We start from the raw sequence: 15,120 nt of genomic DNA, 5'->3' as shown, positions 1-15,120 counted from the left end.
GTAGAAGACGCCTCAGTGCACAGTGACAGATCTATGAACCGACGAAGACCAGATGGTTAGAATGTGTGATCCTTGGCGGCCATCGAAACACAAAATTCACTCGCTCGTTAAGATATCAGCGTTTGGATGTATAATAAGTATTTCGTATATTGTTCCTTGAAACAATCAAGCTTATATATTGATATTTGCATTGTTGCAATGTAGGTGCATTTCCAGCGAGATTTATGTACTTGCATGACATGAAATCGATGTGAAGAATTGCTCCTCTCATGTGCAAAAGTGTACACCTCATCTACTCTCCTCCCGATTGACTTCCCATACGGATGAAGTTGACTCGCCGTGATAGAACTCCGTTAGTAGTCAAGAAACCGATTTGTTAAAAACCAACTCTCCCAATATCGCAACCCTCAAAATTCCTACTTTATTTTCACATTCGGAACTTCTAGGTATATGTTGGAAATATCTACATTTGATCTAATTATCTATGTATAGGAACCGAACGATGCCTGCAGAAATATTTTGTACATGAACACTGTTTGTTTCTGCAGATGCTCGATAGTGCTGGATCATATACTGTGAGGCATGAATGCAGAACCTTTTTTTAAGGGGTAGTAATTTAACTATATTATGGAACAGTTACAAAACATATCATGAGGGAGCCGATTTCGGTTTCAAAATCAGCATGTCACTTCCACGTGGATATGCAGTCAGGGGTGGTGAACTCTCTTCGTGTGTATGTCACGAACAAAGGTTCATGTTAAACATTTTAATAACGCTTCATTTTATAGTTCGAAATAGAACTGACATGATTCATTGTTTTATTCACAAGATATATGAACAAGATTTCCGTTCATAATTACCTCACATAAAGATGTAGTTTTAAGGAATTAAATAAGATAAAATCTGCACTTGCACGGGACAGTTGCAATATCAATGAAGTATTTTGCACTAAATTTAATGTTCAAAGACAAATAAAATTGATTTGTTTGTTTGTTGTTTAACGCCGCACTCAGCAATATTCCAGCCATATGACGGCGGTCTGTGTATAAATGAGTCTGGGCCAGACAATCCAGTGATCTACATCATGAGCATAATGTTAAATACCTATAACCACCAGAAACCAATTCCATGATACAACCAAATTCATTTGTTTACATACAATGGTTGAAAATGATACAAAGAAGCCTTGCATTCCTATGTTTTGTGTGAGTGAGTGAGTATGGATTTACGCCTTTTTTAGCAATATTCCAGCAATATCACGTCGGAGGACGCCAGAAATGGGCTTCACTCATTGTACCCATGTCGGGGATCGAACCCGAGTCTTTGGCATGACGATCGAACGCTTTAACCACTTGGCTACCCGACCGCCCCCTCCAGTGGATTTGAGATCATCTGGCAGAAAGAGCAATTCACAATGCACTGGTTACTAGTATTTACTGTTGTATACAGAAGAAACAAATAACGCAGGGCACGGAAACGTATGTACAGAAGTGTATCTTTCTATTGGTTCTTAATTTCTATATTCTCTATGTAGGAACACGATAAGGTTGGAACAGGTACACTTGTTGACTGATGTCCTGAGAGTGAGGCCATCTAATACCACATATTATTATATTGAATGATATGAACCCACAATGCCATTTAGAAAGTGGTCAGATGTAACAGATGTATATTTGGGATAACACTTTCTTAGTAAAGTACAGATTCTCGTACTCTTTTGGGTTGAATGACGTATTATGTAGTAATAAAAAGGGAAATGTTAATTGTCAAACGATACACGGATCCCTACACCATCCAGTCACTAAGATTATATTCCATTGCAAGAAACCTCACCTCAATGGTCTGCATTGTTCAAAGAATCTGCAGTAACTGTATCTCTGTCCTGCTCCATGTTCACAATATATTTTTTATATTGACTTGTCGCTACACAGAGCTACGAGCTGTGCCCTATATAGTGTTTTCGTAACATATCCCGATCCTAATCTACGCTGCACTTGTAATGCTCCAGTTCAGCAAAGGAAACATGTCGTGATTTGAATTCAAAAGCATCATGATTCAATTCACAAGCCGCTTGCCTTCAAATACATGTACGTATGTCTTAAATCCTGCAACATATATACTTATCGAGTTGGAAAACCGGACCGGTAAAGATTTTGTATCCGCCATTGCGCTCAGGGGATAGCGGCCAAAAGTCCGCCCCCTCTCGACGGTTCTAACCCGATAAGTACATTAAAAGTTTCATGCTCAAAAATATATGTGCATCTATTTGAAGGCAGAGAAGTGAATCGTGTTGATCATTCATACATTTTGTCAATTTTGTCTTCCATGGCCAATGTCATCCCAAATAGGGGCGGTCGGGTAGCCTAGTGGTTAAAGCGTTCGCTCGTCACGCCGAAGATCCGGGTTCGATTCCCGACATGGGTTCAATGTGTGAAGCCCATTTCTGGTGTCCCCCGCCGTGATATTGCTGGAATATTGCTAAAAGCGGCGTAAAACCATACTCACTCACTCACTCACTCATCCCAAATAAACAACAATGGTACGTATACATGACGTGACTTTGTTTTTGACTGCGTGCAAATAATGTTCATTGGCTGATATTATCGTTGCTGTATATGTTTATGTATACAGCTATGGAAATATAGATCAAACACATGTTTTGTGATTGAAAGTGATAAAATCATATCGGACAAAATATAGGTTCCATCAGATTAGGGCATATTTGCTTATACTAATTATGGATAACTTTTCACGCTGTAGGCTGTGCACATAGGAACAAACAATGATGTGAAAATTGTGGGAGAACAAGTGATGAAGTCTTGTAGAGTGAGTGAGTGAGTGTTATTCCTGCTTTGAAAAGTACTTCATTTCACAGTCTATTAATGTGAGTGAGTGAGCGGGTGAGTGAGTGAATTATCCCTGCTTTGAAAAGTACTTCCTTTCACAGTCTAATACTGTGGAAGGAATGACCGAAGTCGCACAGACGTGAGACATGTGTATCAGAAATAAACACTATGTATATAGCTCGCCAAGGCTCGCTAAATACAATGTTTATTCCTAATGCAGGATATTTACCATCCCCAAAGACACTCGCGTGATCATGATAACCTCTATTGATTAGTTTGAAAAGTTGTGTTTTTCATTTGAATAATGTAAATTGACTGCTCCATATTATCATATTGAGCTTCACAGTTTACGCATTCGGTCTTAACATGAAATACTCACAAATGGAAGTCAAGGACAAAGGAAGCCACACTGACGTGTTGGCACCAAAATGTTTTACAGTAGCACTTACAAACATTCTACGTTCTTAGTGTTGAAGGGGGCACGGGTGGCCCAGTCGTCTATGGCGCCGCGATTCGCTGTGCAGAGTTGCGTCCCTTGGGCTTGCCAGAAACCTATGATTGTGGGTTCGAATCCCGGTTCGCCCCAATTATGTTTCTAGGTTTGTCAGCACCATACCCGTGCTCGTGGGTTTCACCGAAGTGGTAAACGTCTGAGGCCTGCATCACTTCGGGCTTTCCTCCCACATTAAGCTGACACGCCGTGATATAACTGGAATAATGTTAAAAGCGGCGTTAAACCCAACTCACTCACTCACTCACTCTTAGTGTTGAACTTTGCTGATAAAATTATGTTTGTCTTTTGTATTCTTTTTTATACCGATATAACTGCAAGTCAAACTAACCGTTTTCGGACGATTGGAGCAAAGCTCAACATTAACTGATGTTGTTTTGAGCAAAATGTTCCTAACCATCACTGGGTAGCTTGGTCTTCAGTCGTCTCCTTTATGATTTTATGTAACAAGCTATAATTTAACTTGTTTAAGTACATATCTTCAGACACAAACCCAACCACATGTATATGTATTATTATAGACACTACTGGTTGCACCACACGGTCGACTGTTTATCATGAAGTCTACTTTAAAATCTGACGGTTTGCATGATAGTGTTAAAGAAGGAGACACGTCTGGTGGTGGATATATCTCTCCAAGGTGGCAATGAATTCCCCTTAAAGTCCCACAAGGAGGCATATTTGGTATTTGATACGTTTATAACACACGCGCTTATAACAAACTGACGGATATAACGAACTATTGTTTTTTTTGTCCCGGACATTTGGATAATATTTTATCATATTCAATTGATGGATATAAAAAAGTACGCTAACAACGAAATAACGGATAAAGCAAACTCACTTTGGGGTCCCGTGTGTACTCCGACAACGAAACTGTTCATGTTCATTAACGAACTGTTAATTTCGGAGCAGTTCACGTGTCACCAATCAGCCAATCAAAACATCCGCAGCCACGCCCGGCTGTTCAAATATTGAAGGCAAGTGATTTACATGATTAAGTCCTGACACCCTGTATGTGTGTTGACGATGAAGAAGATATGGGGTCGGTACTAATGGATGCGTAGATGACTATCATGAGACGTCCTATTGCTCTGTGAGGGACTGCAAAAACAAACAAACTATTACGATATGGTAGTCGCAGAAGATGAAAAATAAGTTATTAAACTTGATCTTTTCTTCCCACGTTCAAACAAACAGTGCGTTTTGATCCTATATGGTGTGTTCCGCTGACACTGTTACTCACTGATTCCAAAAGTCACTTTTCATACGCTTTTCAAAACGACAAGAGACACATTAAAATATGCAAAATCAGATTTATGATTTTACTTCGAGAGAACATTATTCCTGTACATTGTACCACCACTACGAATGTGTCACCGTCTTCCCAGTGACTAGTTCCCTGGAGTAAAGACAGCTTATTTCAGTTGTAGTCTACCTGTGCTATTTTGAAGGAACGAATCTTTGTTTATTGATTGATATAATTACAACGTGATCAGAATGTATTATTGGCAATGAACGTCCCTTAGGGTTATCCAGAGCTGAAGAAGTCTTCAATACACCGGTCGTAGAACCAACAAGAAATAAGGAAGGGTGATGCTGCCTATACTGTTAAAGCTATCAACCACTAATTGGTACATCTCATGTTCCATCGTATGGCTGAAATACTGAGAGGACTGTGATCTCGCGAACACCCGGTGTCTTCACTGATTGGAATAGCTCACTAATTTGTACAGTTCACATTCCTCAGGCTGTCGTATAGCTAAAATACTGAGAGGACTGTGGGGTAAAAGATTAAGTTAGTCAATCACCTCGTACAAATATACAAAGGATATTGTTATTGGTCGTCCTTGGCTTCAACTAACGAAGTACACTATGAATGTTTTATTTATTATATTTGTGTGGAATTCTGAAACAATCTCTGTTGTCATCAGGGTAAAGATCAAACACGAACTTCGGTTTATTAGAAATTGAACTAAGATTGTTTTCTTTATTGTTAGAAAAAGAAATAAATATAAGCATAGATCAACAGTTAAAAATCATTTGAATTGTTTCATTGCATACTTTACAAACATGTCGACTGTGTGATCAGTGTCAGCATACTTGGGAATAAGGCCAACAAAAAAACACAAGAAGCCATGTATAGACCCCGGGGAGTTGTAGACAACCACGTTCACACCGGCGTCCTTCATCCTCTGAGCATACATCAGACCATCATCCCTCAGAACATCAAACTCAGCTGTGACCACAAACGCTGGAGCCACTCCACTAAGATCCGGGGACATCAAGGGAGCAAAATAAGGATTCAAAATAATCTTCTCAATTTGATTGGAGATGTTATCATCGCCATGATCTATATTGGTTGGTTCTGAGTTATCGCCGTGATATGCCGTTGGCAGCAGCTTGGAACTAACATATGAAGCATAGATCGATTGTTTCAGCTTCCTAGAAGTGTGGTTGTTGGTACTGAAAGCTTCTATCATGGTTAGTGTGTTAATGCCCATGTAGTTGCACCAATAACGTGCCATTGTCTCGCCCTGGAGGAAGTAGGGAGAGGCCTCCTCGTTTGAAACGTAAGATGGGGTCTTGAAACTGAACGCTTGGAGCGCCGGGTAGATGAGCCACTGGAACCTGAGTTTGGGGATGTCCTTCACCTCGGATAGCTTCAGAGCAACTGCAGCTGCGAGATTACCACCCGAGCTGTCCCCTGTGAAGTTAAACGTGAATGGATGAGAGAAACGGTCACACATCTATTGAACTTGGGTCCAAGTTGTAAATACATGTGAAAAGTTGATTTAGGCAGTCAGTGCGTGGAACCACACAATGCTTGTACAGTTCGGTGTTCGTCTTTTAACATCGCTCTTTATTACAAATATTAGGCACAATAAGCAGTATTTGGCCAATCAGTATCTTCATAATTGATCTTTATTACTTGTTGTGACCTCGCATAACCAAAGTGTGATTTTCCAACAATCGACGATTAAACACCGTCCCTTACCTGCAATAGCTATGTTCTCTGCATCTAGGCCATATGTCCCTGCGTGTGACAACACGTGAAGGGCTGCTTTTAGACATGCCTCGAACGGTTTAGGGAAAGGATTTTCAGGGGCTAGCGGATACCTGTAAGCATTCACAAAATGTTGATGATTTCTGCATGCAAAACATAGAAATATTTAGCAATAAGTGCTGTTGTAATACGGTTATTTTGTGATGCTAGAGAAATAGATGATGGGGTTATTACCCTACAGTTTTACTCACAATTTACAAACTTCTTATATGCATGGTTCAAAATAAAATCGGAGTCTGTTATTGATGCCAGGACCTTACACACGCTCAGTATGATATAGCAGTAATGAATTCCCCACATGGAAATAATACAACGAATAGTCCCTAACGGTGAAGGCCATCTGTTTAATAGACATCAGAGCTCCAATAAATGACCGATCACAATAATCTATTAAAATTACTTTTTCATTTCAGAACTATACTTGTACCTGGAGCTGAAATGTTTCCTTCCTCTTATCTCTTACTATTACTACATATCCCGATGGGCTTGATGTAAGTAAAAACGGTTGATCAACCCCCATGTGTAATGTTATAAAGTATCGTTTTGCTCGGAACTATTTTATAGCTAACGCACGAGGACGCTTCGACCTAGTTTCCTGTACACTAAGGTTAAGGTGAGGTGAGGTGAAATGGAGTTTAACGTCGCGTCCAAGATTATTGCACTTATATAGCGACGTGCATGTGTGTGTGTGTGTGTGTGTGTGTGTGTGTGTGTGTGTGTGTGTGGCTGCTTGTACTAGTCATAGTCGGGACTGATGCCGATGTTATATACTTCAAGTTCAAAACTTGATGTTGCTGTTGTTTTTGCTGGCATTGTGTCATTGTATCCCATATTTCCTGGCTATGAAGTTAATGTAATTATGATTGAATCAGTCAGCCTACAGCGTATTATACCCATGACGTACTCACTCAATGGAAACAAAGACATAGCCAGATGTTACTGTTAAGTCTGATACTGTATCATCGTAGCTGTCTGAAAGATAAAGGCACAAGCTGAAACAATGTAACTGATCTGTATTTCTATTTGTTACATGTACTTTCATTCTTCTGGATCATCAATTACTTCCACAGTTCTATATTTACTATTGAATACGAATTAGCATTATAAACTAGTGAGACACACTTTCTTTATTTGATTTTATAATTATTATTTCCTGTTACAAAGTGAAACTTTGTTGTTTCAAAGTTTTAATGACTCAGCGTACAGACATTGATTCAGCTGAATTATCATTGTTCGGCATATACAGCTTATTAGCCGAATGTGTTTTCATATCACTGTATTTTGGGAATAAAACTGTATTTTCGATTCTTTGGCTTTTATTCCTGATATACTTAATGATGAAGCTTTGGAAACCGCGCATGAATATAGTGATTGGATGAACCGCCTAATTTATCAAGTAATGCCACGTGTCATGCAGCCATATTGGATAATATAAACACGGCGGCACTTATCTCAAAATAAGATGAACGTGAGTCAATAGTCTACTGATGAAGGAGACATTGCAACGATGTTTTGGAGCTTGAAAGTAGTTCTTCATTTGCATATTCATCGGATCGTAATACCAAGTTTATCAGACTGGTTTATCGCATCGATAACACTCGCCATAACACAAGGGAAACAGTCGCCATAACACAGGGGAAACACTCGCCATAACACAGGGAAAACACTCGCCATAACACAGGGGAAACACTCGCCATAACACAGGGAAAACACTCGCGATAAGACAGGGGAAACACTCGCCATAACACAGGGGAAACACTCGCCAAAAGACAGGGAAAACACTCGCCATAACACAGGGGAAACACTCGCCATAACACAGGGGAAACACTCGCCATAAGACAGGGAAAACACTCGCCATAACACAGGGGAAACACACGCCATAAGACAGGGAAAACACTCGCCATAACACAGGGGAAACACTCGCCATAACACAGGGGAAACACTCGCGATAAGACAGGGAAAACACTCGCCATAACACAGGGGAAACACTCGCCATAAGACAGGGGAAACACTCGCTATAACACAGGGAAAACACTCGCCATAACACAGGGAAAACAGTCGCCATAACACAGGGAAAACACTCGCCATAACACAGGGAAACACTCGCCATAACACAGGGAAAACACTCGCCATAACACAGGGAAACACTCGCCATAACACAGGGGAGACACTCGCCATAACACAGTGAAAACACTCGCCTTAACACAGGGAAAAAACTCGCCATAACGCAGGGGAAACACTCGCAATAACACAGGGAAAAGAAATTCTTACCAGGGTGTCAGTTCCAAAATAACAACTAGAGTCGATCGAGAAAAATATCAGTGGAACAAAGATGGAAAAACAACCCGAAAGTGAAAGGTAGCCTAAATAGTCCATGTGCTCACCTTGTAGGCTCCAGTTCAATCGGTACAGCCTATAATGTATGTTATTGGACTTTTTGTTTTCGTACCTACGTTTAGGATGGTCCAGCCCCCACCATGGATATATATCACGGATGGCGATGGGTTTGCTGCACTTGTTGGACGATACAGCCTTACCGGTACACCATCAAACGTGTAGTCTTCCACCTGTGTAAAGATGCATACAACATGACATTAAAACTTCACAGGGGCAGCTATACAGTAAAATGCGTTTATAACGAACACGCTTATAACGAACTGACTGATATTACGAACTTATTTCTTGGTCGCGGCCATTTACTGTATATAATCTGTATATGTGGTAATAACGAACTACGCTTATAACGAACTGACTGATATTACGAACTTATTTATTGGTCGAGGCCATTTATTGTATATATTCTGTATGTGTGGTTATAACGAACTACGCTTATAACGAACTACGCTTATAACGAACTAGAATTAGTGGCCCATATGAGTTCGTTATAACCGTAGTTTACTGTCCATTGACTTAATGCGTGAAGGGGACACAAGCTGGGACACTACCACCGGGTACTAGGGGTACATCGTAACCCCATATCCCTACATGGCAGCTGGTTCTTACGTGCTGTGTAATCCGATGTGTCTTACCTTTAGTTGATCTGTCTCGGGAGGTGGGATTTTGTCTGAGAGGATGAGACTTGTAAGCATTCTGGCCACGTTATCCGGCGTCTCCACACCAAGAACTTCTGCCACGCCTCCCTTCACAGAAAAGTTCATGAAAGGTTTAATGCCAACGACTGGCTCAACAAGGGGAAATGGATGTGCATAGTTATATGGAGCAAACTATAACCGTATTCAATACTGGGATCCTGAATCCGTTTAATGTCTTAGAATGAATATGATAACTTGTGGTTGGTTGGTTGGTTGGTTTGTTGTTTAACGCCGCACAGCAATATTCCATCTATATGACGGCGGTCTGTAAATAATCGATTCTGGACCAGACAATCTAGTGATTGACATCATGAGCATCGATCCACGCATTTGGGATCGATGACATGCTTCAACCAAGTCAGCGAGCCTGACCACCCGATCCCGCTAGTCGCCTTTTAGGACGAGCATAGTCACCTTTTACGGCAAGCATGGGTTGCTGAAGACCTATTCTACCCCGGAATCTTACGTCATTTATTTTAGGATTGAAAGATATGAAAAACATGAAACAGCACGAGACATTCCGACTCAAATTGTTGTAATCGTCATAATAACAATCGAGCTATCAACCCCTGAGTGAGTGAGTGAGAGATCGATGTTAAATGTGGAAACAGCCTGAAATCGCACCAACTCCCTTTAACTTCGCCTATGACAGACAACATGCAAACGACACTTAGACGTCTTAGAAGCAGTTAAAGTAATTAAAAGTTGGACAAACCAAATCTCAATCAACATACCGTTATTCTAACAACTCTTGCAAAAGTGGAGATAATCCTCGCTTGATACGTGTCCACAATACCCTCCAGCAACGGTATGTACGCGACATACGAAAGGCCCGCAAAGACGACTGCAGCACCCACGAGGCCAGGGAGGCTACAGCAAAACATTGTCGCCTGTAACAGATAGTAAAGCAGAGGTAAGAGCTGGTCCTTGGTTTCCTTTCGGTGATACTTTAATTTGAATTCACTAGACTTGCTTTAAGGAGTACCAATGATGTGCATTATTTACAGGTAGACCGAGCGACATAATCTTGTTACTGTTTGTGTTTAAAAACTCTATGCCTTGATTGTGAGGGTCCTAATTTCGAGGGTTTTTATGATCGAAAACTATCGTGGATGGTGTCTTATTTCTAATATCTGTCTGTCTGAAACTTCAACGTAACGTAACGTTTCGTGAATAATTTTATTATTGTTTTGTAACAATGTTGACTGCGCTAACCTAGTGCTGTAACGTGCCGTCCTCGCAGTGGTGCTACTGAAAGATTGCCGACTGCGCCACAACAGTGCTGTAATGTGCCGACCTCGCTGTGGTGTAACTGAAAGATTGATGACTACGCCAGGACAGTGTTGTAACGTGCCGACCTCGCTGGGGTGCAGCTGAAAGATTGCTGACTACGCCACGACAGTGCTGTAACGTGTCGACCTCGCTGTGGTGCAACTGAAAGATTGCTGACTACGCCACGACAGTGTTGTAACGTGACGACCTTGCTGTGGTGCAACTGAAAGATTGTTGACTGCGCCACGACAGTGCTGTAACGTTCCGACCTCGCTGGGGTGCAGCTGAAAGATTGCTGACTACGCCACGACAGTGCTGTAATGTGTTGACCTCGCTGTGATGCAACTGAAAGATTGTTGACTGCGCTATCCTAGTGCTGTAACGTGCTGACAGCCTGTGGTGTAACTGAAAGATTGTTGACTGCGCCACAACAGTGTTGTAACGTTCCGACCTGGCTGTGGTGCAACTGAAAGATTGGTAACTGCGCTAACCTAGTGCTGTAACGTGCCGATCTCGCGGTGGTGCAACTGAGAGATTGCTGACTGCGCCACGGCAGCGTTGTAACGTGCCGACCTCGCTATGGTGCAACTGAAAGATTGTTGACTGCGCTATCCTAGTGTTGTAACGTGCCGATCTCGCTGTGGTGCAACTGAGAGATTGCTGACTGCGCCACGACACTGTTGTAACGTGCCGACCTTGCTGTGGTGCAACTGAAAGATTGCTGACTGCGCCACGACAGTGCTGTAACGTTCCGACCTCGCTGGGGTGCAGCTGAAAGATTGCTGACTACGCCACGACAGTGCCGTAACGTGTCGACCTCGCTGTGGTGCAACTGAAAGATTTTTGACTGCGCCACGACAGTGCTGTAACGTTCCGACCTCGCTGGGGTGCAACTGAAAGATTGGTAACTGCGCTAACCTAGTGCTGTTACGTGCCGATCTCGCTGGGGTGCAACTGAGAGATTGCTGACTGCGCTACGGCAGCGTTGTAACGTGCCGACCTCGCTATGGTGCAACTGAAAGATTGTTGATTGCGCTATCCTAGTGTTGTAACGTGCCGATCTCGCTGTGGTGCAACTGAGAGATTGCTGACTGCGCCACGACAGTGTTGTAACGTGCCGACCTTGCTGTGGTGCAACTGAAAGATTGCTGACTGCGCCACGACAGTGCTGTAACGTTCCGACCTCGCTGGGGTGCAGCTGAAAGATTGCTGACTACGCCACGACAGTGCCGTAACGTGTCGACCTCGCTGTGGTGCAACTGAAAGATTTTTGACTGCGCCGCGACAGTGCTGTAATGTGTCGACCTCGCTGTGGTGCAACTGAAAGAGTTTTGACTGCGCCACGACAGTGCTGTAATGTGTCGACCTCGCTGTGGTGCAACTGAAAGATTGCTGACTGCGCCACGACAGTGTTGTAACGTGCCGACCTGGCTGTGGTGCAACTGAAAGATTGGTAACTGCGCTAACCTAGTGCTGTAACGTGCCGATCTCGCGGTGGTGCAACTGAGAGATTGCTGACTGCGCCACGACAGCGTTGTAACGTGCCGACCTCGTTATGGTGCAGCTGAAAGATTGTTGACTGCGCTATCCTAGTGTTATAACGTGCCGATCTCGCTGTGGTGCAACTGAGAGATTGCTGACTGCGCCACGACAGTGTTGTAACGTGCCGACATTGCTGTGGTGCAACTGAAAGATTGTTGACTGCGCCACGACAGTGCTGTAACGTTCCGACCTCGCTGGGGTGCAGCTGAAAGATTGCTGACTGCGCCACGACAGTGCTGTAATGTGTAGACCTCGCTGTGATGCAACTGAAAGATTGCTGACTACGCCACGACAATGCTGTAACGTGCCGACCTAGCTGTGGTGCAACTGAAAGATTGCTGACTACGCCACGACAGTGCTGTACCGTGTCGACCTAGCTGTGGTGCAACTGAAGTGAGTGAGTGAGTATGGTTTTACGCCGCTTTTAGCAATATTCCAGCAACATCACGGCGGGGCGCAACTGAAAGATTGCTGACTACGCCACGACAGTGCTGTACCGTGTCGACCTCGCTGCGGTGCAACTGAAAGATTGTTGACTGCGCCACAACAGTCCTGTAACGTGCCGACAGCGCTGTGGTTTAAATAGACATTGCTTACAATGTAATAGTGATTCATAAACACATGTTGTTGATACACTTGAACTCGGAATCGTACAATCGACTTTGTGAAAATATGTCTCATGATTATCACGTATTACATAACATAATGCCCAACAAGAGACCCGTGAAGATCCGGGGAAGAATAGGTTTCAGCAACTCATGCTTGTCGTAAGAGGCGACAAACGGGATAGGGTGGTCAGACTCGCTGACTTGGTTGATATGCATGTCATCGTACCCCAATTGCGTGGGTCGATGCTCATGATGTCAATCACTGGATTGTCTGTTCCAGACTCGATTATGTACATACCGCCGTCATATAGCTGAAATATTGCGGAGTGTGGCGTTAAACAACAAACAAGCAAACTCGATAAGAGCATGAGACATTTGCTTGTAGCAGGCCATGTTGTCCTAAGTGTGTGAGTGAGTGTTGTTTTACTCCGCTTTTTGCAATATTCCAGCAAGATCACGGTGGCCGAGTATATCAATGACAGATATATTGATAAATTCTAGACATCCGTACAACATATAGAAAAGAACAATACTCATTAGTGTTTATTTTCTAAAGTTGAGACCCAGCCTTGCTGAAAAAATTAATAACTCTTAACAGAAAGCTTGTTATAATTACCTGTAGGTTCGCTTAACACCCGTGATCAGTTCAGTACAGGCCGGATCTTGACATGTGTTTTGCTAGGTCAGGTTTCGGCCATAGTCCATGTCGATGTGAGATACAATGACCTACTTTAATGCAATGGCTTTATCACAGCATTTAGGGAGGGAGATACGTGCTGACGCATCTTGGCCTGTGTAGTGCACTAACAAACACCACTATATGATGTGGAGGACACATGTATCGATGGCTATAGGAAGTATACTCCTTTAGGGAGATGACCGTGTCTGAATACTCTGTGTGTGCGTGTGTGAGAGAGAAAGAGAGATTGAGAGAGAGAGAGAGAGAGAGAGAGAGAGAGAGAGTGAGTGAGAGAGAGAGAGAGAGAGAGAGAGAGAGAGAGAGAGAGAGAGAGAGAGAGAGAGAGAGAGAGAGGAGAGAGGCAGGGTAACAAGTACAGTAAACTAGGTTTATAACACGCTTATCACGGATATAACAAACTTATTTTTTTTGTACCGGCCATTTCGTGTATGTATGCTGTATATATGCTTATAACGAACTACGGTTATTACGAACTACAATCAGTGGTCCCTTTGTTCGTTATAACAGTAGTTTATTGTAATGCCGATATTATAGTGCACACCAACTGAGATCCACTAGATGTCCAATGCAAATTCCAATTTTGACTTGGACCATGCGGTCCCGTGTTTTTTTCAGGTGAACAATTGACTTGCCTTTGCATGTGTTTATGACGAGTGCCACCGGTGGGTCAGGATTCGCGCACTTTTTCGCGAACACCTCTGTATCATTGCAATTTGATAGTGATTCATAAACACATGATCATGACATTGTACGAATCGTGTGTGTGTGTGTGTGTGTGTGTGTGTGTGTGCTTGTACTAGTCCTAGTCTGGATTGATGCCGATGTTATAGTACTAGCACGCTGAGATGGCATGCCGCAGATAATATGAATACCCCACTCAGACACAGTATACCGAGCCAACCAGTCCTTGTTTTAGCCCCTTAATGCCGAGTGCCAGACAGGGTAACAACAAGTACCATCGTTTAACGTCTTTGGTATGACGCGGCCGGGGATCGTACACGGGTCTACCGCTCTCCGGGCGGACGCTCTAACACTAGACTATGGAGGTGGCCCTTAGCTTTTCCGAGGCAGCCCGTAATAATAACAACTGGGTTAGGATCTGGCAAACCAGTTTCTTCCACGCCATGGAGAATACATGGAGACAACACAGCCTGACCACCCGATTCCCGTTCAAGTCGACGTTTACGACAAGGATAAGGTACCTGGGGTCAGTTCTGACACAGAATACTCACTAGAACCATTACATATTTTTGTTTAACGTCAAACCGTTAATCGTCTTAGTCTTTTGAATAGTGAAGAAAGACGTATATATACGAATCGATCAATCACACAATAAGCAAATATCCAAACAATCAATAGGTATGGTCATTTAGGGTCAAGCGCTGTGTGAAACTTATCAACGTATTATGACCATTTGAGAAACATGCTGCACTACATCAAGTGTTAGAGAGGTGCATGGCAACGTTACCTGCGTTCCATGAC

The 15,120-nt window shown here is 42.8% G+C and overlaps 1 protein-coding gene across 1 annotated transcript; it reads right to left on the bottom strand.

Moving 5' to 3' along the window:
* Positions 1-5,332: 5,332 nt before the first annotated feature.
* Positions 5,333-13,632, bottom strand: LOC139448344 (neutral cholesterol ester hydrolase 1-like). The gene is made up of 7 exons (XM_071229887.1): positions 13,555-13,632; positions 10,251-10,406; positions 9,454-9,564; positions 8,874-8,991; positions 7,333-7,396; positions 6,356-6,477; positions 5,333-6,064 (listed from the first exon to the last, which is right to left on the bottom strand). The coding sequence occupies exons 2-7, from the start codon at positions 10,398-10,400 to the stop codon at positions 5,397-5,399; spliced, it is 1,233 nt and encodes a 410-aa protein (XP_071085988.1). The 5' UTR covers positions 10,401-10,406; positions 13,555-13,632; the 3' UTR covers positions 5,333-5,396.
* Between the last annotated feature and the right edge of the window lie 1,488 nt (positions 13,633-15,120).

The sequence above is a fragment of the Haliotis cracherodii genome, unplaced genomic scaffold (assembly GCF_022045235.1).
Source record: "Haliotis cracherodii isolate W230 unplaced genomic scaffold, xgHalCrac1.p SCAF_7, whole genome shotgun sequence".
Classification (NCBI taxonomy): domain Eukaryota; kingdom Metazoa; phylum Mollusca; class Gastropoda; order Lepetellida; family Haliotidae; genus Haliotis; species Haliotis cracherodii.
The sequence above is the reverse complement of the archived record's forward strand: the minus strand, read 5'-3'. Positions and strand labels throughout refer to the sequence as shown.

Bases quoted from the DNA above. Each gene is read 5' to 3' on its own strand.
- LOC139448344 (XM_071229887.1), bottom strand. From the start codon at position 10,400: ATGTTTTGCTGTAGCCTCCCTGGCCTCGTGGGTGCTGCAGTCGTCTTT. The intron at 7,397-8,873 runs GTACGAAAACAA...TTTATCTTTCAG, and splicing joins CTGGACCATCCTAAACGTAG to ACAGCTACGATGATACAGTA. The intron at 6,065-6,355 runs GTAAGGGACGGT...TTAACTTCACAG, and splicing joins AGAGAACATAGCTATTGCAG to GGGACAGCTCGGGTGGTAAT.